The following is a 27,821-nucleotide window of genomic DNA, read 5'->3' on the forward strand; positions in this document are numbered from 1 at the left end:
TTAAATTTCCACATTATTTAATTTGCATATTTTTCCTTTCTACACCCCAATTTTTCCCGGATCTTACATTCACCCCTCTTCAAAAGAATTTTTGTCTCCGAAAATCGCACTTATAAGGAAGCATACCATGGAGAACTTCAAATGCTTTCCAAAAAATTTCATAATACAATAATAATAACATTTTTTTAACAAATCAAAAGAACACCATAACAAACTCAATGTATTCTAAATCATGAAAAAGAAACAAAAACCTCAATCTTACACGTTAGATGACTCTATTATTATCTTATTAAATGAGTTATACACTATATAAACAAGTTTATCCATATATTGATTAAACAAGTTTAATAATACATATTAGAATAATATGTTGATATATAGATTAGACGAGTCTAAGAACACATTAAACAAGTTTGTCCATGCACTAAGTCTATTGTTACACATTAAACCAATTTCTTCATATACTAATTTGTAGTTTTAAAGAGTCTATTTTACATGTTTCTACGTATCATTTATATTTTTATAAAATCTACTCTTGCACCTTTTATTTTTACAAAACCTACTATTTATACTTTTATAATATATTGACTTTTCAAACCTAAAAATATTTTTCAGCTTCCCAATATTTAAAACTTAAATATAAACTTTAAAAAATTATTATTTCCTTCATCAACCTCTAAATCTATTTTAATAGATATAAAAACAAAACACCCAGAACGAGTTTACAACTAATTTTATATTAAAACATTACTTAATTATTAAAATCATTTTAAAAAATAATTTTAAACCCAATAGTTAATTTTTTTCATTAGATTTCACCGTTATTACAAAATTAAATTCAGATGATGAATTCATAGAGATTATTTTTATTCAAAGCAACACGTTTTACAGAATCTATTTTGCAGTTTGCATTTGACTTTGACACCTCTCTATCCGCGTCCAGGCAAGTCAAACCGTCTATCTGACGTGGCATTGACGGCTTCTTATCCGCCACGTGTTCCCGCCAAAGTCCTATAATAACTCCCAATAAAACAACATTCATTTTCTAATCCCCATCCTCTCCTCCACATAACGATGCCGTATTGCGACGTCGGAACGCTGCCATCCTCCCCCGTCGCCGACTCGCAGCTCAACAATGACATCAAAATATTCTACAGAACTTACGGTGGCGGTCCGACCAAAGTGCTCCTCATCATAGGTCCTTCATCATCGCTCCGTTTTGATTTTTTGATTTTTATATTTCAACTGCTTTATAAATTTGTTCTGATTTTATGGACATTGAACGAACGGTCAGGGTTGGCTGCGACGCACGACGCGTGGGGCCCACAGATCAAAGCACTGACAGGAACCACCGTCCCGAACGACGACGACGACGTCGTTTGGAACGGTGAAGAAGGCAATGGCGGCATCCATGTATGCGCGTTTGACAATCGCGGGGTGGGTCGCAGCTCCGTGCCTGTGGAAAAATCTGAATACTCGTGAGTTGTTATATTGAAGCAACGCTGCGGTTTGCGATATTCTGCTTCTTCTTTCGGAAATTTTAATAAGATTGTTATCGGTGAGTTTTATTAACTCGTGGTGTGGTGGTTGTTGGGTGCAGAACCAAGATCATGGCGAAGGATGCAATTGCTTTGTTAGATCATCTGGGTTGGAAAAAAGCCCATATTTTTGGGCACTCCATGGGTGCGTGCCTAGTCTTTTCTTTTATACCTGACTTCTTAAACAAGAGCTTGAAGGGAAAATAAACAAGAAAATAAAATGAATTGAGGTGTTTTAAGTTATGCATATTTGTCAGATTAAACTTTTAGAGAATTTGGACTGCAGAGCTTTTATAAAAGTTAAAACTTCGCAAGTTAGATTTTAATGTATGAGAAAAACTTAGTTCATTTTATCTTTTTCTTTTCTCCTTTAAGGACTTATCCAGAAGTTATTCAAACTTGGCCTCTAGGTAGGTTTGTGTAATTTAACTACCTTTCATTTCATAATCAGGAGCTATGATAGCTAATAAAGTAGCAGCTATGTTTCCTGATAGAGTAGTTTCCTTGGCGTTGCTCAATGTGACAGGAGGAGGTTTTCAATGCTTTCCAAAGGTATTTAATTTTTCTTATGATCTTTCCGAAACCTCCAATTAGTGGCGGAAGAAACTCTTCCTTTACTGTTTCCATAGATGGGATTGAATTTCAGAGAACATTGAACTGTTATATCAGAAAATTAAGTTGGTTGGTTGGTAAACATCCCCTGATCTCTCATCGTCATCTTGCATTGATTGATGACTGTATCTTCAATATCTGGTATTTATCTTTTGTCTTCTTTAACAATTGAAACGAAAGAGATGTTGAAATAGATAATAAATTTCCATGGGGTTGACTCTGGTTAAAGGAAAAAGGGAAAAGGAAACAATATATACTTTGACTATAAGAAAAGGAAATGGTAATTCTCATACTTCAGATGCAGCTATTTGAAATTGACCATCAAGATATTTCACATACCTTAAATACAGGAAAGATATATGTATGTGCAGTGACACATACCATTGTTTTGGCCGGTTTAGATTTTAGGCACCATACCTCAATCCCTACGAGGTGGCTTACTCATTTAATGTTTTGCAGTTGGACCGACAAACGTTCTCTGTTGCTTATCGTTTCGTGAAAGCTAAGACTCCTGAACAAAGGGCTGCTGTTGACTTGGACACCCATTATTCACAAGTAAGAACCTTTTCTTGCTTTTGTTCATTATTTTTGTTAATGAATAACAAGTTGTCTTCCTAACCTTTGTGCCCACTTTTTAATTCCTTTGATTCCACAAAGTGCATTGAGCCATAACTATAACAGAACTAAGTGTGGATAAAAAAGTTGAACCCCTAAATATGTAATCATATCAAAGAGTCTTGCTGTTATCATGAATATTAACATTGAGACGAAGGTTGTGTATTTGTTGTCTTGAAACAACTCTGATCTACAGTTACTGATATCTTAAGAGAGTTTATTAATTTTTTTTCCTTGGGGTCTTAAAGAATAATTTATGTTTGTCTCGCAGGAGTATCTTGAGGAATATGTTGGAACAGATAAGAGGAGAGCCATCTTATATCAGGTACAGTATACCAAGTAAGCTTATCTTAATTAAGTAGACGTTAAGTCTACTTGAAGTTTATTACTTTGTGTTGTAGCTGTGTGTTAGTTAAACAGAAGCACACAATACACATTTACTAAGATGAGTGAAAGATACAGAGGTGGTGATAGGTTTAGTGGCAAGGTTTATGTTAGAAGAAATATAGGAGGTAGGTAGTTATAACTTCCTGGCAGGTTATAACTTCCCGCAATTGTGTTGTGTAATTATCTATTATATTTTGTTTATGTTGGGTTGATTTTAGGAGGTTTTTCTTTTTGGCTAGGAAGGGGTGGACAAAAAAGGAAATCTGGAGAGTAGGGTCCTTTAGAAAGACCTGGTGGATTGTATGTTGATGTTTTTCTATTTTTAACATTTCGGTAGAACATTATGTTCATTTCTAATTAAGTCATCTGTGTTAATCTATCTATCAATAATCTAGTGATTTCTGAATACCTATCAATTTGGTATTCAGAGCCACTTTCTTGGTCTTGCCGGGGTGTGGAGTATGGTGAATACACGAATGGAATCCAGACTGGATGTAGTGGAAATGATGTTGCAGGAATTTTTGCAAGATAAGGCCCACCAGGAAAATCAGACTCATGAGTGCTTCAAGCGATTGGAGGACATGATTCGAGGCTTAACCGGGGTGGTCGAAACATGGTCTTGTAGCCCTACCAAGGGTGAACCTCCTTCAGTGTCACATATTGGTCATGGGTCACGTTGGGAGCAAGAGACAAGTCTCAATTTGTCTTCTTCCAAATGGAGGAATTGGACATTCTAGTATTTGTAGGGGCAGAGGCATATGGATGGACTCATCATCTTGAACGTTATTTTCGGTTGAAGGAAGTAAGTGCGGAGGAGTGAATGCAGGCTGTCATTGTTGCTTTGGAAAGAAAGGCCTTAAATTGGTTTCAGTGGTGGGAATCCTATAATCCAAATCCCACACGGGAAGCCTTCAAGGTGGTCGTTGTCCACCGGTTTCAACCAACGATGCTTCAAAATCCTTTTGAAATTCTGATTGGTTTGTGTCAATCGGGTTTAGTGGAAGATTATATTGAGCAATTTGAACAATATGTTGGGTTTCTAAAGGGGATTCATTATAATTATTTGGTTGACATTTTTTTGAATGGGTTGAAGGAGGAAATCAAGGTTGAGGTTAAGTTGTATGAACCTATCACTCTTCTTGAGTTAATGATGAAGCCCCAAATGGTGGAAGAAAATAGTAGAGTAATCTCCAAAGATGGTTTTTTCCATGTTCAATGCACTACTCCTGCCTCCAAACCTATTTTCGTGACTTTGCAGTTTTTCAAAGGATGGGGGAAACTTGGCTGGCTTTATTATTCCAGCACTGGTCGAGGGGAAAGCAGTGCTTCTGCAAGCACTTTTCGTAGTGTTCCTACAGTGCATCAGCCAGGCCACACGCCTTTTAGAAAATTGTCACAAGAGGAATTACAAGATAAAATTAAGAAGGGCCTCTATTACAGGTGTGATGAGACGTTTGGTCCTAATCATGTTTCTAGAAATAAACAATTACATATGCTGCTTTTGTTGGAGGAAGAATTGTTAGGTTCCTTTATGCAGGGAACCGTAACAGGTGACTCCCCTCTCTCACAACACTCAAACAGTAGAAAAGAGATGAATGTATACGTATTTCATTAATTTTGTAAAGTATGGAAAAACAGAATTACAGTAAGTGTCCCAAGGAAGCCTCCCTTCCTCCACTGGAAAATGTCCAGTCTATTCCAAAAGTAAAATATCTGATTCCCCTCAACCCTATTTTGTTTGTTATTTATACTCCCTCTCTCTCTTCTAACAACTAACCACCTTTCCCACTACTTATTTCCTCCCTTTTTATTCTTTCGCCGCATGTACACCTTTAATGACCTAACACGAGTTCTCTTGGCTAGATACCTTTCCCACTCCTAATGATGCTCACAGGGAAGGGGTACAAAGCTAAGTACGACATTAGAACTATCTCAATATACTATGGCAGGACTTACAACTAGGAAGTCTTGGAAACTTTGGGGTGCAATTGGTCAGGAGCAAGTCGATGTTTTGTTGGACTGTGGAGCGTCCCAAAATTTTATTTCCTAGAATCTGATTGCCAAATGTGGTTTACATCTAGAACCCACTCTTCCATATGTCATAGAGGTGGGGGATGGACATAAGGTGCAGTGTCAAGGTTTTATTCTGGATGTGCAGGGTTTGAAAATTCAACAATTTTTTGTTTTCACATTGGAAGATGTGGATGTTATTTTGGGATTGGATTGGTTGGCTTCACTTGGGAGGTAAGGGCTGATTTTGGTAGTTTAGATTAACAATTGGTAAGGGGCCTAAGGAGCATATCCTTTTGGTTGATCCCACTTTGTCCAAATCCGAATCTTCTATAAAATGGTTTGTGCTTGAATTCAAGTTAGAAGGCTCCTGTTATGTGATTAAATGTGAACAACGACGAACGCTAGGTTCTTGTTCAGCTTTTGCCAATTTTGGAGATGCTTGATGAAAATTTTAGGATCCAATTAGCCTCCCACCCAGCTATACATCGTGAGGAAGGCACTTCTATTCCTAATCTTCGGCCCTACTAATACTCTCATCATCAAAAGAATGAGATTGAATGCTTAATCAAAGAAATGTTGCATGCGAGAATTATCATACCTAGCATAATTCCTTATTCTAGTCTTATTCTAGTCCAATCGTATTGGTCAAGAGGAAAGATGGCGGGTGGCGGGTGGCGGTTTGGTGTGGATTATCGGGCTCTCAACAAAATAATTGTCCCAAACAAATTTCCTATTCCAGTTATAAAGGAATTGTTGGATTAATTGACCGGGGCAACCACATTTTCCAAGTTAGATTTAAAATTTGTTTATCATCAAATTCTTATGAGGGAGGGGGAGGTTGAGAAGACTAGCTTTTCGAACTCATGAAGGCCATCATGAACTCATCTTCTTAAGTAAATAGTCCAAAGACATATACCACCAATTTTGGTAGAACATTATGTTCATTTATAATTAAGTCAGCCGTGTTAATCTATGTATCAATAACGTAGTGCTTTCTGAATACCTATCAGGTGGTTTCTCATCTTCGTAAGTAAATAATCCAAAGACATGTACCACGAAGACTAAAAAAGGCATATACCAGTATCAAAGCTTTACATTTCAAACCAGTTATTTATTGTTTTCTAAATTTCATTGAGAATCCCTAACTTGAACTGTAGGACTAGACATGTCTCAGGATTCTTGTTGCAAAGTGTAATATAAGGGTATACGTGCTGGGATTGAGAATAAGATAAGGGAGGTTTTGATACAATTACCAAAAATTAAAAGAATTTGCACCACAATGCATAGAGGTAGAGGTAAAAGAGAGAGAATAGAAAGACAAAGTGAGCTGTGAATTTGTATTGATTATTGAGAATTTGAGAGTGTCAACATTCCCCAAAATGAGTTTCCAAACACCTCCTGCCACAAATATTCCTAGAAACAAATAGAGTTCGATAAGCCTAAGGATGATCTTCACAATGAGTTTGATAAGCCTAAGGATGATCTTCACAATGAGTTTGATAAGCCTAAGGATGACCGCCACAAGAAAAAGTGAATTTTTAATAAGATCAAAGACATAAGGAAAAACTAGTAGATAAATACTCTCACTTTTGTCAAATATCTTGCTTTTTTTCTGATTTCAAAATGTTTTAGTACAACTTTAGTTTCAGAGTTTTGCCTCATTTATAAGTAATAAAAGAAAAGGAAAAATGAAATCCTTAATCACAAATAAAGTTAATTTTGCCAACTTAACTAAATACATTTTAAACTTGTGGTTCCAAGTTCAAATCCTAACTTTAATCAATATTTTGAACAATTTGATATTATCCCTCCAAGCATGTTATACATGTAATCAATCTAGTGTCCTAAAATTGTTGGGCCTTCCACAATTTAGCCTACATTAGATGAGCTACCTTATGCTGTAATGCCTTGTCTTTTCTGTGCCTTCTATAGTCATGGATCCACCTAAATCTTGAACTTGGTCTTGGTCTTAATCATTCTAATCATGTCCGTTAGCTTCGATGTCCATGTCATTCCCTTGTTACCTCTTGAGAAAGATTTGTTGTCAAACCCAAATCTTTATCCTCTGCAATAAAAGGAGATAAATCAAAAACATTAAAAGTGCTACTCACATTATACTCACATGGAAAATCAATCTTATAGGCATTGTGATTGATCATTTTTAGCATTGAGAATGACTATTTCCTCTAGGTTGGATCTTGGATTTTCTTTATTAAGGGAATCATCTTCCTCATGTATATTGATATGGAACAACATGCCTAGATAGAAAAGAAAACTAAGAACTAAACAAGAATAATTAGAAATAGAATTAAAAGACTAAAAATGAAAGAGAGAAAGGAAAGGAAACTTAGGAGAATGAAGTCACGCCACTTGGAAGGATCCAAGATAAGTGCCAAGGAGGATCGCCACTAGTCCTTTCCTATCTTGGACTGAGGCAAACCTAGAACAAAATTCATAGAAATCTCAATCTAAAGATGTTCAGGAACTGGTAATGCATCTCAAACTTAGAAGGAATATTATTTCTTTCTTATTCTCATTATGAGGTTATTAACCTCTATAAATATACATGGGTTAGCTGCATATTTTAGGAAATGCAGACGGTTAATTCTAAGAAACAGATCCCTATGATTACGGGATCAATCATACATAAATAAACCTAATAAATGCAGCACATAACTGTTGCGTAAATACAGCCCATCAAATATAAAAACATCCTAAAATATATCACGACAATTACTACCACGTCAATCATGGTTTTTGACACTCCTCCTCAAGCTGGTGAATAGGTGTTTTCCATTCCCAGCTTGGATATAATCCCTTCAAATTTACTGCAGTTCAGGCCCTTGGTGAGGATGTTCGCAAGTTGGTTCTGAGTGGACACATATGGTGTGCAAATCATGCCACTGTCAAGTTTTTCCTTGATAAAGTGTCTATCGACTTCAATATGTTTAGTCCTATCATGTTGAACCGGATTGTGAGCTATGCTAATTGCAGATTTATTGTCACAATATAACCTCATAGGTTCGTCCCACTTTATCTTCAAGTCTTCCAATATAATCTTCAGCCATAGAAGTTCACATATTCCGTGGGCCATTGCACGAAATTCTGCTTCAGCACTTGATCTAGCCACTACACTCTGTTTTTTACTCTTCCAAGTGACTAAGTTTCCACCGAGGAAGGTGCAGTATCCCGTGGTTGACCTTCTATCTACAACTGACCTTGCATAGTCCGCATCTGTATATGCTTCAAGACTTACACTCTTGTTCCGCGTGAACAAAATTCCTCTTCCGAAGGTTCTTTTTAAGTACTGAACAATCCTAAGGGCAGCTTGTAGATGAGCTTCCTTTGGTTGGTACATAAATTGGCTGACTAGACTTACAGCAAAAGCAATGTCTGGTCTAGTATGAGATAAGTAAATAAGTCTGCCCACAAGTCTTTGATACATTTCCTTGTCCACCGCAATATCCTCCTCCATACTTCCCAATTTTATATTTGGATCAACTGGAGTACTTGCTGGTCTGCAGCCTGTTTTCCCTGTTTCTTTGAGCAGATCAGTAATATACTTTTGTTGAGATATGAAGATCCCTTTCTTGAAATGAGCCACTTCAATTCCCAAAAAATATTTAAGCCTCCCTAGCGTCTTGATCTCAAATTCAGTGGCAAGACACTCACTTAACACTTGTTGTTCCTGCTTGTCTTCCCCACTTACTATAATATCATCTACATACACTAATAAAAGTGTTACTCCCCCTGAAACTGAATGTTTGATAAATAATGTGTGATCTCCTTGGCTCTGTTTGTAGCCCAGACCTGTCATGACCTTGGTAAATCTTCCAAACCATGCTCTTGGAGATTGTTTTAGCCCATATAGAGCCTTTCTTAGTTTGCAAACAGTTCCAGCAACAACCCGATCATTGTAACCAGGGGGCAATTCCATGTATATTTCTTCTTCAAGATCTCCATGCAATAAAGCATTCTTCACATCAAATTGCTGCAGATCCCAATCATTATTAGCTGCCAATGACAATATTACTCTGACCGTGTTCATCTTAGCAACTGGGGCAAATGTCTCCAAGTAATCAACTCCATAGGTTTGAGTGAAGCCTTTAGCTACCAACCTTGCCTTGTGACGTTCAATGGTTCCATCGGCCCTATACTTTATTGTATATACCCACTTACATCCAACTGGTTTTTTTCCAGGAGGTAGAGTGACAAGTTCCCAGGTTATATTTTTGTTTAACGCATCCATTTCCACATCCATGGCATGTTTCCATTTCCTGTCAGACAATGCTTCAGATACAGAGGAAGGTGTGTGTGCGTAGTTGAGGTTAGTGAGAAAAGTTTTATGGGTAGGAGAGAATTTTTCAAAGGATAAAAAATTTGACAATGGGTAAAGTGGTTGTTGGGTGCATGTTCTAGTTCCCTTTCTAAGGGCAGTGGGCAGGTCCAGAGTTTGGTCCACCTGTGCTTCTAGATTTTCAGACAAATGCTCATTAGAATCACTTAAATTTATAGGATTTGAAGGTGTTACCTCATGTAGTGACGGTGGGTTGGATTCTTGGACATTGCCGGATCCTGGAATGGCCTTTTCTTTCCTTGAATATACCAGATTTTTCCCAAACTTTCCGCCTCCATCAGGTGCAGGTGCAGGCTGTTTTGCTGGTTCAGGTGCAGGAGTTGCAGGTGCAAGCTGTTTTGCTGGTTCAGGTGCAGGAGTTGCAGGTGCAGGCTGTTTTGCTGGTTTAGGTGCAGGAGTTGCAGGTGCAAGCTGTTTTGCTGGTTCAGGTGCAGAGTAGTTTCAGGGTCAATTTCTGGGCCAATTTTAGGTCCAAACGTCATATTTGGGGACATGAGAGTCTCATCTTCCTGTCTTACATTCTCCACCTGAAGATGAGGCTGTTTAAAGTAGCTTTCTTGTTCGTTGAAGGTGACATCTCTTGACACATAGAATCTTTTTGAGAGGGGTTGAAAACATTTGTACCCTTTTTGTGTGGTAGAGTACCCTAAGAAGACACACTTGACAGCCCTAGGATCCAACTTTCCCCTTTCATTACTATGAATATGCACAAAGGATACACACCCAAATATTCTAGGTTGAAGGTTATTTGTAGGATCTAAGTGTGGGTAGAACGAGGATAGAACTTCCATGGGACTTTTAGAGTTTAAAACCTTAGTGGGTAACCTATTAATTAGATAGGTGGCAGTAAGAAGGGCTTCCCCCCAAAATCTCTTAGGAACATGGTTTTGAAAAAGTAGAGCTCTAGTTTGATCTAATAGGTGCCCATTTTTCCTTTCTGCAATCCCATTTTGTTGAGGTGTGTTTACACATGAGGACTCATGGATTATCCCTTCCCTTTGGCAAAAAGAGTTTAGTACAAGGTTAAAGTAGTCCTTGGCATTGTCAGACCTAATTCTTTTGATACTGACCCTAAATTGATTTTTAATCATTGAGACAAATTGGATAAACATAGAGCTAACTTCAGATTTTTGTTTCAATAAAAGCACCCAAGTAACCCGAGTACAATCATCAATGAATGTTAAAAACCATTTAGCACCTGAGATATTAGGAACATGGGCAGGACCCCATACATCAGTGTGAACAAGAGAAAACGGGAGAGAACTCATCTTATTGCTAATGGGAAAAGGTACACGCTTGTGTTTTGCAAACTCACACACCTCACAATGGAGACTCTCCACATTTAAATTTTTAAACAGGGAAGGAAACAACACTTTTATAACACGGAATGATGGATGTCCTAGCCGGTAATGATGAAGTTGAGCTTTCTCTTTATTGGTCATGATGGATGTAGATATAAGACTCTTGGTAGGCAGATTAGGGTTCTCCATGTAGTATAGGCCATTCCATTCTCTAGCATGTCCAATCGTCCTCCCCGAGTTCTTGTCCTGCAAGATACAAGCGTTGTTGTAAAAGACAACATTACATGAAAGATCTTTGGTAAGTTTTTGTATGGAAATCAAGTTGGTGGATAGTTTATGGACATGAAGGACATTTTTTAAGGTCATGGATGGGCTTAGTTGGACCTCTCCTTGTCCGGCTGCGGTTATAAGGGTTCCATCTGCGGTAGAAATTTTCTTGTTGCTAGGACATGGGGAATACGTGGAAAAGTATTTGGGTAAGGGGGTCATATGGTCAGTGGCTCCAGAGTCTAATATCCAGTAATGTGTAAATGGTGTATCTGAAACATTAAGCCCAAACAGAAATGGAAACTTACCAGAGTATGTCAATGTACACGTACCTGTACTGGTGGGCTTCTCCAATTTACTAAGAAAGGCTCTTACCCGTTCTATCTCTTCATGATTCAACTGTACAGATTCTTCACTTTGACCATTAGCAATGTATGGTTGCCCTTGCCCTCCTTTTTTGTATACGCCTCCTTTTTGCCCCCACTCTCGGCTTGGGTTTTTGGCCCCCATTCTCGGCTTGAGATCTTTCCATCTTTCAGCCCCATTCTCGGCTTGGGGGTTTTCCGTGTAATTTCCAACACTTTTCCCTTGTGTGGCGTGGCTTATTACAATGAGTACACCAAACCTCCTCATGTTTTTTCTCCATATTGGGAACCCAGTTTTTTTTCTGGTTGGCAATCATGATTGTTCCTCCTTCAGCTATCATTGCAAAATTTTCGGTGGTTAAGGTTTCCAGCATCAGCCCTCTCCTGCTTTCTTCACTCCGGATAATGGCCACCACTTCATTAAGCCTTGGAACCTTTTCTTTTCCCAGGATTTGGATTCGAACTTGGTCATATTCAGGGTTTAGGCCTACCAAAAAATCATAGACCCTATCTTGTTCAATATACTCCTTTAGAATTGCTGAGTCTTCTGAGCATTTTGCTTTTATAACTCGATAGTGATCCAGTTCCATCCATAGAGACTTGAGTTGATTGGCATATTCTGTGACTGATTTATTTCCCTATTTGGCAGCCACAATCTTCACTCTTACATCATAAATTTAAGCAGCATCCTTGGCCTTAGAGTAAGTTTGTTCAGTTGCCTCCCAAATTTCTTTTGCTGATTTCAGAAACATACAGGTATCACTGATTTCTGGGACCATTGAATTCCATAGTCATGCCATGATCATGGAGTCTTCTTCATCCCATGATTTGAATTTGGGATCAGTCTCATCTGGTGCATTACCAGTCAGGTGACTGATCTTCCCTTTACCTTTCAAGATGGTCTTAATGATTTGAGACCATTTGAGATAGTTCTTCCCATTTAACCTATAAGTGGGATGAATATTCTGCATTTCTCCAGTGGTTTGGGGACTGTCCCCCGTTTCCAGATTCACTTATTTCAGCCATAACAAGGAGTAATCAAGGTGGAAGGAGTTACGCTGCAATGAAGGCTAGCTCCGAGGCACAACAATAAAGGCTGCAATTTTAGGTTACAGATCGTGCAACAATGAAGGCTGCGGCTGCAGTTTGGTGGCACGGTCAGAGACTCCCAGGGATCGGGAGCTCTGATACCATCTCAAATTTAGAAGGAATATTATTTCTTTCTTATTCTCATTATGAGGTTATTAACCTCTATAAATATACATGGGTTAGCTGCATATTTTAGGAAATGTAGACGGTTAATTCTAAGAAACAGATCCCTATGATTACGGGATCAATCATACATAAATAAACCTAATAACTGCAGCACATAACTGTTGCATAAATACAGCCCATCAAATATAAAAACATCCTAAAATATATCACGACAATTACTACCACGTCAATCATGGTTTTTGACATGGCATAACTCTCAATATAGCCTTCTTGCATACAAGACATTTATCAGTACACTTATGCATGTTATGCTTCATGTGTGCCTCTCTAATAAGCAAGTCCCTAACTGAACCATTAGGTACACAAAGTCTCTTACCCCATAACAACTACCTACCATGGTATAAACTGCCCATAAGATGGAGTATTAGAACATGTTTGATATTCATAAGAAAAGTCAGTATCATGCTCGCACAATTCATTAGTGCACTCAAAACCAAGAAACTTAGTTTCAAGGTTAGACAATAATGCATGGCTGCAAGAGACTACATAAAAAATTACATTATTCTTACCTTTCTTATGTCTAATAACATATGGAAATTCTTCAAGAAATTCCACCCACTTGCCTCTGGTTCAAGTGTCCTTTTCCTTTCAAATATTTCAAAAATCACCATGAATAACAAGTTCTTTGGACAAGAGATAATAATGTGAAGTTCGCAAAACTCTACTTAAAGCATACAATTCCTTATTGTATACAAAATAGTTAATAAGACCTCCATTCAATTTATCACAAAAATAATCAATGAAATGCCCCTCTTGAATCAACACAACCTTGTGCCTACTTGAGATGGATCACATTCAAACTCAAAGGATTTAACAAAATTAGTTAAAGCAAGAACAAGAGCATTAGTAAACTTTTCTTTCAAAGCAGTTAAAGCCTTCTCTTGTTGATCACTCAAAAACACCATTTTTCTTTATAATTTCATTGATGGGCTAATGCATCAATAACAAATTTAGGCATGGTCACAGAAGAAATAGACAAAAGGAAGGTATAAACAGGTGAAGACAGTCCATGATAACTGTGTTGGAAGTCCAACATCGACTAAAGATAAAGTCAATTCACAGTATATAAGTGGGTGCAAACCTTATTTATAAGTCGGTTTTGTGGGGTTGAGTAAGGCTTAAAGTCCACTTCTTAGCATGGTATCAGAGTTAGGTTAGAGCCTATCCTAGCAATATTTGTTGTTTGTTGGACATATTGTTCCACCCGCTATCGGACCACCCATTAATGTCTAGTCCCACGCTCGAGATGTATATACCTCGGCGTGAGGGGGGGTGTTGGAAGTCCCACATCGACTAGAGCTAAGTGAGGTGCAAACCTCACCTTACAAGCCGGTTTTGTGGGGTTGAGTTAGGCTTAAAGTTCACTTCTTAACAATAACTTAAAGTAATATAATGTGGAGAGAGATTACTTGTAGAACATATACCTTTTTGGAGGGAAATTGAGAGGGTAGACTCAGTTATCAGAGCCAAAGGAGACAAGGTAGTTGACACTTGAATTTAGTTGGAAGGATAGACCCATGTGCTTGGTACTTATCACAACCCCTCTTGCAAGGTCTATCTCACCCTTCAATGTTCTTGACACAATTTAAAAATGCAGAAAAGAGTAAATGAAGACTCAAGTGGAATATATTTGATTCTTTAATATTGCTAAACAAGAAATCAGAAGGATACAACTATCCCACTCCCCAGAGCAAAGCTCCTAAGAGAAACTGAAAATGGCTCCCTCTCCAACTAAGCATCAAAATAAATGCCTCCCAAATGATTCTTTTAAACAACCAATACCCCTTTCTCTCTCTTCTAACCAACCTATTCCTCCCTAGTGTGCCACGTCACCCTTCCTAGTCTTTTTCCTCTAATATACTCTGCCCCACCTATTCTTACCCTTCTCTTCTTGGATCAAGAGCTCAGCCCAATAGTTTTAGGGTTTGTATCAATATCCCCTTCTTCAAATAGAGCCTTGTCCTCAAGGCTAAATTCTGGAAACTGGCTTCGAGTTATCACTTCACCCTCCCAAGTAGCTTCATCAACATTTTGCCCCATCCAATGCACCAGCACTTGCTTCTTTATTTCCCCCTCTTTGTGTTGTTCTGAGTAGCCAAGATCCCCTTAGGAATTAGTAATTCCAACTTGTCATCCTCCAACCCAGTAGGAAGATCCTCCTCAACCTTGTATTTTCCCATGACTCTCTCTTTAATAATGACACATGAAAAACAGAATGAATCTTTGAATTTGGTTGCAATTTCAGCCACTATGTCACTTCCCCAATTTTCTCCACAATCTCAAAAGGGCCATAATATCTAGCACTCAATTTCGGACTGACCCTGTTCATGACAGATTGTTGCCTATTCAGTTTCAATTTTAAAAACACAAGATCACCCACAGCAACATGTCTTTCCTTTCGATGCTTATTGGCTTGAGTCCTCATCCTGTCCTAAGCTCGAAGCAAATGGTATTTTAGCTGTCTTAACACCTCATTTCTCTCCAAAAGATCCTTCTAGACAGCTTCAACTCTCACTTCTCCTTGTACCACTTGCACAATCTGTCCACACGCACATTTTTTATTAGGCTCGTGATTTTGTTCTTGTTCATGATTCACATTCGCATTGTGTTCTTGTGGGTGCTACTGTTGCTAGAGTTGCAGTTGTTGTTCTCACTTGCGATTTCTATGTGCACTTGCAGTTCTGATTTGTGCTCTTTCAAAACTGCTCAACAAATGAGATTATTTGCAGTGGATTAACAACCAGGAGCATATAATCAAGTGTTTTCAGTTGGAGTAGATCATCACCCTATGTGTGAAGCTTATGAAGACTGTTATATCAATCCCTCACATCAATACTCAAATTCAGGTTGCAGATATTCCTACCAAGGCTTTCCTTGCCTACACCATTTGTTTCCTGTTAGCAAATGAATGCTCCTTGACCAGTCACATCAATTGAGCATCAACTTGAGGGGAGGTGGGAATCAGGAATGATTTGTCTCCTTAACTATATTAATTCTTTTTCCTAAGAATAGCCTAGACAAATCATGAATTGATTTTGTTCTCCCAAATTATATATAATAATATTCCTAAAATAGGCTAGACAAATCAAGCAATAGGATATTTGTATTTATGAATAGTAATTATCTGTAAATTCTCCTATCATTATTTATAGAACAAATAAAAATGTACAAAGGCATCAAGCCATTTTCACTGACACCTCTAGTACGTGTCTTGTCACTAATCCTTTCAGCACCCAAAAATCAAACTCTTTTAATAATTAATGTGAAATAAAGTTTTGCAGTTCTCCACAATCTATTAGCATTATTACCCTTGTTGCAGTCACTACTCCCCATAGTTTAAGCGACCTTCTTGATGTGAATCAACCAATACTATGTAATGATAGTTGAAATTCCTTGTCTTCTCATGGACCATCACAATCTTCCGCACCCACTTCTTCTTTTTCCTCATGTAATACCATGACTCTAACTGCTTGTTTTTGCACATATGATCTTGACTAAACTTCACGTTGCATCTAAAACATTCTCCTTTATTCATCTTCACTAGCAGTTATGCATTTGACCACCTTATATATTCTCCTTGTTGCGAACATTGCTCCAAACCCTTCATTATTTACAGCTATGGCTCCGTATGCAATACATGCACTTCCTTCATATGTGTCCCCTTGCCTGGTAAAACATTTGTTCGTGTTGCCAACACTATTTCTTTGTGTCCCTCCAAAGCTCCTATAAGAATTGGCTACCCTTGTCCCACTATTTCCCATCACTTTTATCACTGCCCTGTTCTTTTCTTCTATAATAATTGCTTTAGTTATTGATCGAGCTAATCTTGGCTCATATAATTGAACTTCTGCACTAACATCTTCCTTGAGGACAATAATCTTGTTCAATACCATGTATAATCCCAGCACACTTTACAAACTAGTCTACGAAATCAGCTGTCGTATCATCCTGTTTCAGCCCCAACAGCACTGCAAGAGGGGACTTTGCAACAGCTGGTTGAAACTTGTCTACAGTGGCATTATTGAAAACCTCCTAAATTGATCTTTTGGTTTTGTTAGGATATTTATCCTATTTTATCATCATTATAGTGTGTCAAGGGTTACCCTATTTATCATCATTATATTGTGTCTAGGATTACCCTATTTATCATGATTATATTGTGTCTAGGGTTACCCTATTTATCATGTATTTGTGTATCAATTTATTCATATAAATAGAAGATTGTGAGAGGGGTCAATTAAGCCCTCAAGAATTATTTCTTTTCTGTCCGGCGCCATAGTTCTTCGTCGCCCGCCGCTGCCCGCCGCTGCCCGCCGCCGGCCACCGTCAACCGCCGGCCACCGTCGCCGCCGCCGGCCACCGTCCGGCCACCGTCAACCGCCGGTCACCGTCGCCGCCGCCGGCCACCGTCGCCGCCGGCCACCGTCGTCCGTCGCCGGCCGCCGTTCACCGCCCGCCGTTGCCGGCCACCGTCGTCCATCACTGTCACAGTTTCCTTCGTCTAAACCTTTAGGGTTGTCTTGTTCCTCGCTAGTACTATTTGTCTTCTTCAGAGATGGCGTCTGGCAGTACTCTTTCCTTCTCTGGAAGTCCATCAATTACCTCCGAGAAGCTAAATGGAAAAAATTATCTATCATGGTCTGCTGCTGTTGAAATGTGGTTCCTTGGCCAAGGGCATTATGACCACCTTGAGCGAGATGGAAGCCATGTGCCTACTGAAAAAGCTGATCAGTGGAAACAAGCAGATTTCCAGTTGTGTACCCTGTTATGGCAATCAGTGGAACCCAAACTTCTTGTATCTTTGAGGGCTTTCAAAACTTGTCACTCCTTTTGGAAGAAAGCCCAAAGCATTTATGCCAACGATATTCAACGTCTCTATGACACTACGAACAAGCTTGCATCTCTTAAAATGGCAGACCATGATATGGTGTCCTTCATGGCTGAAGCCCAATCTGCTATCGAAGAACTTAGGATGTTTTTGGAAGTAGATCCATTAGAGGATATCAAAAAGAAACTAGACAAATTTTACATGGTGTTGATCCTTCGTGCCCTACATCCCGATTTTAATCATCTCAGAGATCAACTTCTAACTAGTCATGAGGTTCCCTCTATGGAAACATTGACCACTCGCCTTCTGCGTGTCCCGGTATCTCAAACTCAAGAAGCGCATGAACTAGTGGAACCATCTGTCATGGTTGCCACACGAGGAAGAGGAGGACGTGGCACTGGAAGAGGAGGACGAGGAGGTCGGGGACGTACTCAATGCACATATTGTAAAAGGATGGGTCATACTCAAGAGAATTGCTACTCCTTACATGGTTTCCCTTCCAAAACCGCCAATATTTCGAAGACTGAAACTTCCACTTCGAAAACTGAAACCTCCACTCCTATGTTTTCTGAGGATGAATATCAAGAGTATTTAAGGTTAAAGTCTAACAGCTTAGCACAACCATCTCAATCTCCCAATACATCAACCGCCTGCGTTTCTCAATCTATGGAATGTCAAAATTCATGGGTAATTGACTCAGGTGCTTCTGATCACATTTCTGGTAATACCTCTTTGTTCTCATCTATTTCCTTTCGAGAAAAACCTCATTTCATAACCCTTGCAAATGGATCTAAAACTTCTTCCAAAGGAGTCGGTCATGTTTCTTTGTCTCCCTCCCTCAATCTCAACTCAGTCCTTTTTGTCCCTAATTGTCCTTTTAATTTAATTTCCTTAAGCCAGTTGACTAAAATGTTAAATTGTTCAATAACCTTTGATCATAAATCTTTTGTTATACAGGAGCGTGGTTCGGGGAGACAGATTGGAGAAGGATATGAAGCTGGCGGATTATACCATTTTGGATCTCGTCCAAGGGTGTCTTGTGTTGCTGCTCCTAATCCTAAAGTGCTACATGATCGACTTGGCCATCCTCATTTGTCCAAATTAAAAAAGATGTGTCCTGAACTTAGTGGTCTCCAAACTTTAGAATGTGAGTCATGTCAATTAGGAAAACAGGTTAGATCTTCCTTTCCTAAAAGGTCTCAATCAATATGTAATTCTAGTTTTTCCATCATCCATTCTGATATATGGGGACCTAGTCGTATCTCCTCCTTTGGTTTTAGATATTTTGTTACCTTTATTGATGAATATTCAAGATGTACTTGGGTTTATCTTATGAAAAATCGTTCTGAATTGTTAGTTATCTTTACATCCTTTTTGAATGAAATCAAGAATCAATTTGGTCAAGTAATCAAAATATTAAGAACTGATAATGCAAAAGAGTATTTCTCATCCTCCTTTTCTGCCATCTTGGGTTCCCATGGTATCTTACATCAGTCTACTTGTTCTCATACACCACAACAAAATGGTATAGCAGAACGAAAAAATAGACACTTGGTTGAAACTGCTCGTACCCTTTTGCTTGGTGCCCATATTCCTGTCCATCACTGGGGGGATGCCATCTTAACTTCATGTTATCTTATTAATAGGATGCCCTCCTCCTCTCTTGATAATAAAGTCCCTTTCTCCATTTTATTTCCTAATGATCCTCTCTTTCATACATCTCCCCGAGTGTTTGGCTGTGTATGTTTTGTTCATGACATGTCTCCAGGTCTAGACAAACTCTCCGCTCGCGCTCTCAAATGTGTCTCAGGCTATTCTCGACTTCAAAAAGGATATCGGTGTTACTCTCCTGAAACTAAGAAGTATTACATGTCTGCCAATGTCACATTCTTTGAACAGACTCCTTACTTCTCTCCATCTGTTCAGGATGTTTCTATCCTCCAGCAAGTCCTTCCTATTCCAATGGTTGAGTCAAATAGCTCCACTGTCTCTGTCATTCCAAGTCTTGATCACAATCCTTCTACACCTGTTTCTCCACATACTGAGATCATCCCACACAGGGCCTCAATGGATAGTCCACCTCCCCAAGACAATGGTGAATCTCCTACTTCAGATTCTTCTCCCTCGTCACCTCCTCCCACGCCTCCTGGTGCAAATGATTCAGCATGGCCTATTGCCCTCAGAAAAGGTACTCGTTCCACTCGGAACCCTCATCCCATTTATAATTTTCTAAGCTATCATCGATTGTCGCCCTCCTATTTTTCTCTTTTATCCTCAGTGTCCTCTGTTGTTATACCTAAGAATGTGAAAGAAGCACTTGATCATCCTGGATGGCGACAAGCTATGATTGCAGAAATGCAGGCTCTTGAGCACAGTAATACTTGGGAGCTGGTGCCCCTTCCCCCAGGAAAAAAGGCGGTTGGTTGTCGATGGGTGTATGCAGTTAAAGTTGGCCCTGATGGTGAAATTGATCGGCTCAAAGCTCGGCTTGTTGCCAAAGGTTACACTCAGGTTTATGGTCTTGATTATTGTGACACTTTCTCTCCTATAGCCAAGATGACTACTATTCGTCTCTTCTTTGCCATGGCAGCCATTCGTCACTGGCCACTTCATCAATTGGATATCAAGAATGCCTTCCTACATGGTGATCTTGAGGAAGAAGTTTATATGGAGCAACCTCCTGGGTTTGTTGCTCAGGGGGAGTCTGGTATGGTATGCAAATTGCATCGATCTCTATATGGCCTTAAGCAATCCCCACGTGCTTGGTTTGGAAAGTTTAGCTCCATTGTTCAAAAATTTGGGCTAAAACGCAGTGAAGCAGACCATTCAGTTTTTTATTGTCATTCTTCTCTCGGGAAATGTGTTTACTTAATAGTATATGTTGATGATATTGTCATTACAGGAAATGATGCTGTTGGAATATCTCAACTAAAAGAGTACTTGTGTAGACATTTTCAAACCAAGGATCTTGGAAGTCTCAAATACTTTTTAGGCATTGAAGTAGCGCAATCAAAAGATGGAGTTGTAATCTCCCAAAGGAAGTATGCTCTTGATATATTACAAGAAACAGGCATGATTGATTGTAGACCGGTAGACAGTCCCATGGACTCAAACCAGAAATTAAGGACAGAAGAAGGTGAATTATTCTCCGATCCAGAGAGGTATAGGAGGCTGGTTGGCAAACTGATTTATCTCACTATTACAAGGCCAGATCTATCCTTTGCAGTTGGAGTGGTTAGTCAGTTCATGCAGGCTCCATGTGTTGACCATTGGAATGCTCTCATTCGCATTCTAAGGTATGTAAAGAAGGCTCCCGGGCAAGGATTGTTATATGAAGATAAAGGAAGCATTCATGTCTCTGGGTATTGTGATGCAGATTGGGCAGGTTCACCTATTGATAGACGGTCTACAACAGGATATTGTGTTTTTCTGGGAGGAAACATTATTTCATGGAAAAGTAAGAAACAGAATGTAGTAGCTCGATCAACCGCGGAAGCCGAGTATAGGGCAATGGCATCATTAACATGTGAACTTATATGGGTGAAACAATTCCTTCAAGAGCTTAAATTTTGTGACATCCATACTATGAAGATGTATTGCGACAATCAAGCTGCTCTCCACATTGCATCAAATCCAGTGTTTCACGAGAGGACTAAACATATAGAAATTGATTGTCATTTTGTTCGTGAAAAGTTGTTGACCAAAGAAATATGTACTGAGTTTATTGGGTCAAACGATCAACTCGCAGATGTATTGACTAAGTCATTAAGGGGTCCTCGGATTGAGTTTATTTGTTCCAAGCTTGGTACATACAATTTGTATGCTCCAGCTTGAGGGGGAGTGTTAGGATATTTATCCTATTTTATCATCATTATAGTGTGTCAAGGGTTACCCTATTTATCATGATTATATTGTGTCTAGGATTACCCTATTTATCATGATTATATTGTGTCTAGGGTTACCCTATTTATCATGTATTTGTGTATCAATTTATTCATATAAATAGAAGATTGTGAGAGGGGTCAATTAAGCCCTCAAGAATTATTTCTTTTCAATCTTAAGTGGTTTCTAGGCATCCACGAATGGAACCAACTTGGTGCCTTACCTTCCAAAGAAAACAATTCTTCTTCATGCTCCTCTAATTTGGAAGTATCTCTCCAATATGTGGGCCCAACCATACATATCTTTCTGCCCGCTAAATGAAGGTACCTAAAATCTTTTCCAATGATCTTTGAACTCCAGGCTAACCTACTCTGCTTCTGACTTTGCTTTGTCAGCTCTGATCTCTGAGTTGTTGTTCTTCAAGCCTCCTAATCCTTTTGATATCTGCTTTTCTTACTTATACCAGTTGATACAACTAGTACCAAGAATCAAAAGAATTTGCACCACAACACATAGAGTGGAGGTTAAGAGTGGGAATAGAAAGAAACAGTGAATTGTGAATTTGAATTGATTATTGAGAATTTGAGAGTCTCGGAACTATCCCCAAAATGAGTTACCAAAACCCTATACTATAATAATAACATTGCTATCTGTATACTGTAACAGTCTAACTGACTGACTTGGGGGTTAGTTGGCTTTGTTTTCCCTTGTTCTCATTTGTTCTAAAGTAATAGGCCCCATGTTCCTCATAAGATTACTAGAAGACTTATAGAAGGAAGAGAAACGAGTAACGAGGGATTTTCATTTAACCATTCTTAATTGTTTGGCATTCACTTTCCAATTATTCTCAATTTGCGAATTTTTGGAGGAGAAATTAATAATTTCAAACATTTTGATATCCATGTGAATCTATATCTTTCGGTAAATTGGCTGAAGTTGAATATATATAACTTTAAGTTCTTTAATTATTCAATCTATAAAAATTGACCCGACTTTAGTACACATTTTACCTAGTTAACGTTTCAACATATGTACATTTATCATTATCCACATACATTGTGTTTTATTAAGGAATTCATCAATCCGTAACTCTCTACATCACTCAGCTGAAATCTTGTTTTCATTCTTCCCCTTTCTTTCTAAATGATATTCGAGTAGAATTTTAATACTGTAATGTGTAGTTCATTTTTCAAGGTTAACTTTACAAGTACACATTATAATGACTTATGGGCTTTCATTAGTGAACCCTTCATTTCATTTACCTTTCATTATTTTGAACCTTATAAGGGTAAGAAAGTGACATTTTAGTTATTCCCTTGTCTTACATTTCCCTCTCAACCCAGAAACACATGATACCTAATCATTATTCTGTTCTTCGTAAATATTTGAAATATTTTCCTAATTCACGACCACCGTCTCTTTCAGCAATATGTTAAAGGTATATCTGCAACTGGGATGCAATCTAACTATGGTTTTGATGGTCAACTCAATGCATGTTGGACACATAAAATGACTGATGATGAGATTGAGGTGATCAAATCTGCCAGTTTTCTTGTTTCAATCATCCATGGCAGGTTTGTACTGTTTTAGTAAACATTTATGTAATTCTGCTTCATAGGAATGTCAGTTTCATAATATAAATGAGAATTGACCCCAGGCATACATAAACAGATTATCAGACACAGAAATTGTGCTTGAAATTTGAAACACTGTACAGTTACTCAACTTCTGATTTTTGTAGTTTTATCCAATCATGGAAATATTTTCTTCACGTTCAGGCATGACATAATTGCTCAGATATATTATGCAAAAAGACTTGCTCAGAGGCTTTATCCAGTGGCTAGAATGGTAGATCTTCATGGAGGTCATCTAGTAAGTCATGAGCGGCCTGAAGAGGTATATTTCCTTCTAATATGATATATTATATTCTTCATGATTTCAGTTAATAACATACTGGCAATTTGCACTGTACTATGCCTCTAAAGTTGCATTGGAAATGGACTAAAGCTTTTCTAATTCAGGTTAATCAAGCACTATTTGACTTGATCAAAGCATCAGAAGTGAATATGAACCCACATGATTGGACTAATTTGCCAAAGAAACAGTCTTGTAAGTATTCTAGGTTATAGATTATGTTGCACTTGGTAATTTAGTATGAGCTCTCACTATCATGCCATGACTGTTTTCTGTAGCTTGGTGGGTTGTCGGTGTGAGGTAATAATGTCTAAGCTCCAAGCAGAGACAGACCCACGTTCGTGGGTAAGGGGAGTGTTCCCACTCAAAATTTACCACTATCATACATGATTTTCCATTTTTGATCCCAGAACCTTAGAAGGTTGGCCCTAAAACAAGATCCCTAGGTAAAAATCTAACTTTACAAGCCACATCTTAGTTTCCTGTTTTGGACTTCACCCTACTTCTCCATTCTCACTAGCAACTACCGAAACCCAATTTCATTTGCAAGTGTTAACTGATATTTGGTTTCGTATATGGTTAGATAATTTAATTATTATCCAACGGCCCCAGGTCTTCATAAAGAACAGAGACATGTTTCATCAGTGCATACCCAGTCGTAGTTGTGTTTACAGGTGAGTTTCTTAGAGATGAGCTAGCTGTCATTCACAGCAAAAGAAAAATGGTGTTGCTTTCTGTGAAAAAACTAAGGAGTATCATTATTTGAAAATGCAAAAAGATTTACTGGGCATGTTGACCGAAAGGTTTCCTCCCACTAGGCCAAAGGCTTTTCAGGTCTGTCACTGGCTCCCAATTAGTAAAGACGTGGTGTGCTATCATATGCTTCGTTATTTGAAGTACAATACATATATTACACTAACTGCATTGCAGACCTGTGATTAAGAAAGTGTATATTAGAAGGGGTTGGTATGGGTAGCAGTTGGTTGGCCCAGTTAAGGGTAGCCTTTCTGTTAAATGTAAGTCACCAACTCGCTATGAAACGGGAAAAACTGTATAATCTTTAAACCTGGGACTTGGGAGAATTTGAAAATTGTGAGGAGTGAATCAAGACCTCTCAAACCTCTGGAGCAATGTATCATTTTCATTGGGAGATTTTCCCTATTATTCATTCAATAAAATTTCAATTTCCTCACTTTTTTTTTATGTTGGTTCTGTCACAATATATTTTTATAAATTTAAGCTTACGGCGCTCAAGTTGCAATAATCTATATGTATGATATTGGAGAAGATGTGTCGCTCAAGACAATCTTTAGGTGCACACTTTTTTTTTCCTAATAAGATATACTTTATACTGATCTTGTACAGGGTGGAAAGAGAAAAGGGTGTTGATTATAACAAACAATCAGGCTGGAAGGAATGACTCCCTTAAATGCCACGTGTTAGAAAAACTGCATATCTTCCTATTGTACTTCTTTGGTCTCCTTATGTTAGCATTTGAATATGGAAGAAAGCTTCTAAGACGATTAAAACCAGTTCGAGTTGGAGGTTCCACCTTATATACTGAAAGTCAATGACTCTTGTTATTGGGTACCTGACTATGACTATTTTCTTTTCTGCATTATGGTAATTGATTTGATTACTTATAAAGATTTGAAGCTCGAATCCTTATCTCCTACTCGTTGCAGGTGTGATTTGTATAATTTGATATATCCTGAAGCCAGAGAGATCACAGCAAACTGAGTCTCATGCTTTCAGCAAACTGAATTTCAAAGAGCCAGAAAGCACAAACGAGAATCATGGAATTCTGCAATTTGAGGCATGGCACTAAAATATCCCTTTATTAGCAAGATGAATTCCATGTGCTTCCCAGAGCCAATAAAGGGGATGGACATCCACTTTCCTTTTTGTACACTCTAGTGTAATATAATTGATCGAATCTAACCCCGCAAATTCTGCTCCGTATCAGTTTTTGCTTAATATATTAAAATAAAACCTATAGAAACCAAATCACACGAAAAAGTAGTAAGATGATATGCATTCTTTTACCACATGATTTAAACGAATCACGGGATTGTCTAACTCTTGGGCCTCTTAGCAAACCTCAATTGATTTTCATAGTTGTTCACAACATCCATGTCCTTTATTTTTGCTTTTTATAGAATGTTTGGTTGAATTCAGGATAGAGAAAATCTGTAGGATAATTTTAATTGGTACGTTTGGTGGTACAGTGATTAACAGGGAAGGAGAATTAAAAACTAGGTGGATTTTATTAATATTTTTTTCTTATTCATTTCTATTTTGCTTTCTCTGTCTCTTCTAATTCCTTTTTTTTTCTTTCAAACTAACACCCTTAACTTTGATCTTGTTTCCCTCTAGCAACATTGATAATGCTTGTAAACATTCTAGCAACAAATTATATTTTAGTAAGAAAAATTATTTGATTCAACCAAGTGTGATTGATGTTGTCAGTTGTTTTCCATCTTTAGAATAGTGATTTATGTGCACTCAAGTTAATTAATTGTGTACAGTGGCACTTCCATTTCTTGATATTGTGATAATAATAGGATTAAAACCTATTGGGTTATGTTGTACTATTGGAAGTTTCATAGAGATAAGATAAGATTAGTTTAGAGATATATAAGTGTAAATTTCGTCTTAAAAATTAGTTTTATGAAATTGAGTTAGGTTTAAATTTATTTTATAATATTGTATTACACTTATAATATAGAGTGTATTTTAGTAAGATTTGTGTTAATTGAATGTATTATTTTACTTGTTATTTGACAATCAATTAATATTTAGTTTTAAGTGTGTTTTATAATTTAAGTTAGATTTAAATTTCACTTTTTAACAAATTCATTCGAAGCTAATTCAATCTTAAAAAGATTGATTGGAGTTAACAAGCTTATAACCATTTTATGTTAAATAATAATAGCAATGATCCCAATAATGTTGTCTCTTTACTGAACATGTCGCCTTTTATAACTTTTTGGTTGGTATCTCAATTTTTTGTTTTTGTTTAAAATCTATTCAGATAACTTCGGGTTTCTACCATTTGACTTGATCACTCTATTCAAGCAAGTCTATAATTTATTTAGCTAATTACTACTTGTTTATGTGTATTTTATCTTCACCGAAACGCACTAGATGTTACAATCATCAAAATCTAACACTAATATTTCTAGACTACTGTGGCTCATTCAATTGTAGTTGAATTATATAAAGAAGTACAAAGCTTTAAAAGAGACCTAATTCTTCCAGCAGTATTTAATAACACATGACTGACAAAAGATGACTAGGATTGATTAAATTAAGAGACCAAAACTAATAAAGAAAATCAAAAGACCAAGAGTAAATTTTTGAAAAAGCAAGGAACTAAAAGCATGGTTCATTACAAAAGTTACATGAAATTAATAATTCATGTAACAAAAATCTACACAATGTCACGTCAACATTTAAGGTAACGACAAGGAAAAATATAAAAATGATAACCCAAAAACTAGAGTAGGTATTATAAAAAGAAGTTATGTTTATAAGTTTTATACATATTTTGATTGCTTTAATTTTAGGTGATGATGACCAGTTCATCCGGCAGGTAAATTTTTTAAATTGTTTTATAAGTAGAAGAATAATTCTCAAATTTCTAATAAAAACAGGCTTAGTATAATTTTTCTGTTTTTCAAAAACTATTTTATTTAATTCTATTCCAACATATAATTTGGAATTCCAAAGCAGACCACTTTTTTTCTTTACTAGCGGATCTCTAAATTTTGTATACTAAGAGAATGGAACATGGATTACCAATAAATTTATTTTCACAGTATAAATTACACTCAATAAATCGTCCTCACAACAAGTGAAGATAAGGTGTTTAACAACAATACCTACATCATAACTTTCCTAATACCTATAATTGTTAAAGATGGAAAATAACCTTCTATCAACAGCGAAGCAAGTTTTCCCATTCATGAAAAAATGTTCAACTTTCTATAACTTCTAGTCCACGGTGAAATCAACTTCCCCATCCATGGAGAAGATTGAGCCTGAATTAAAATATTTCACATCCTTTAGTTTTCCTAAACTAACATACGTGTTGAATAATAGATGATAAAAAGAAAATAAACGGTAATACGGCCTCTGCATTTCAAATACAAAAACTGGAAAAGAAAAAACATTTATTCCTCGTATCGTATGAATAGAAATTTGCATTATAATGAATGTAACTTGTGTCCAACATCAAGAATGGTGAAGAAATCGTACCTGGTAGCTGGGTTGGTTTTTCTGAGACGTGGATGAGGAGTTTGAATAGAGAAGAAAGGGGAAAGATAAATGACAAAGAGAATATGTTTGATACCAAATAATATACCTCACTCGCTAGCAAAAAAAAGAAGCTCTGAGCAAATATTCCGCAGGAATATGCCCAGTCCCATGAAATTCTAATTCTGTTCGAAGGGTCCCAACAACTAA

At 37.5% G+C, this 27,821-nt stretch overlaps 1 protein-coding gene, 1 long non-coding RNA gene and 1 pseudogene across 6 annotated transcripts; 1 reads left to right on the forward strand and 2 right to left on the reverse strand.

Annotated features, from left to right (window-relative positions):
- Positions 1-1,038: 1,038 nt before the first annotated feature.
- Positions 1,039-25,660, forward strand: LOC124829757 (alpha/beta-Hydrolases superfamily protein). Of its 4 annotated transcripts, none has more exons than XR_015783173.1 (12): positions 1,039-1,198; positions 1,295-1,478; positions 1,601-1,683; positions 1,990-2,090; positions 2,610-2,705; positions 3,037-3,090; positions 18,516-18,731; positions 22,866-23,014; positions 23,219-23,336; positions 23,462-23,549; positions 23,633-23,800; positions 23,938-24,546. XR_015783173.1 is itself a non-coding variant. In XM_088102797.1 (12 exons), the coding sequence occupies exons 1-11, from the start codon at positions 1,075-1,077 to the stop codon at positions 24,926-24,928; spliced, it is 1,422 nt and encodes a 473-aa protein (XP_087958923.1). In that variant the 5' UTR covers positions 1,039-1,074; the 3' UTR covers positions 24,929-24,941; positions 25,040-25,660. The 4 variants fall into 4 exon arrangements, 3 of the variants coding, with proteins under 3 accessions (XP_087958923.1, XP_087958935.1, XP_087958929.1); XM_088102797.1 differs by lacking the exons at positions 23,633-23,800; positions 23,938-24,546 and adding exons at positions 24,720-24,941; positions 25,040-25,660; XM_088102809.1 differs by lacking the exons at positions 18,516-18,731; positions 23,633-23,800; positions 23,938-24,546 and adding exons at positions 24,720-24,941; positions 25,040-25,660.
- LOC124836786 (uncharacterized) lies at positions 6,844-27,729 on the reverse strand. 2 transcript variants are annotated; one of them, XR_015783177.1, is made up of 4 exons: positions 27,615-27,729; positions 27,289-27,397; positions 13,240-13,315; positions 6,844-7,605 (listed from the first exon to the last, which is right to left on the reverse strand). It is a non-coding gene; the product is annotated as an uncharacterized LOC124836786 (long non-coding RNA). The 2 variants fall into 2 exon arrangements; XR_015783182.1 differs by lacking the exon at positions 27,289-27,397 and having other exon boundaries at positions 27,615-27,725.
- Positions 13,324-16,623, reverse strand: LOC148205108 (uncharacterized; annotated as a pseudogene).
- Positions 27,730-27,821: the final 92 nt, after the last annotated feature.

Source organism: Vigna umbellata, chromosome 1 (assembly GCF_029865625.1).
Source record: "Vigna umbellata cultivar VRB3 chromosome 1, Vumbellata_1.0, whole genome shotgun sequence".
In the NCBI taxonomy this organism is placed as follows: domain Eukaryota; kingdom Viridiplantae; phylum Streptophyta; class Magnoliopsida; order Fabales; family Fabaceae; genus Vigna; species Vigna umbellata.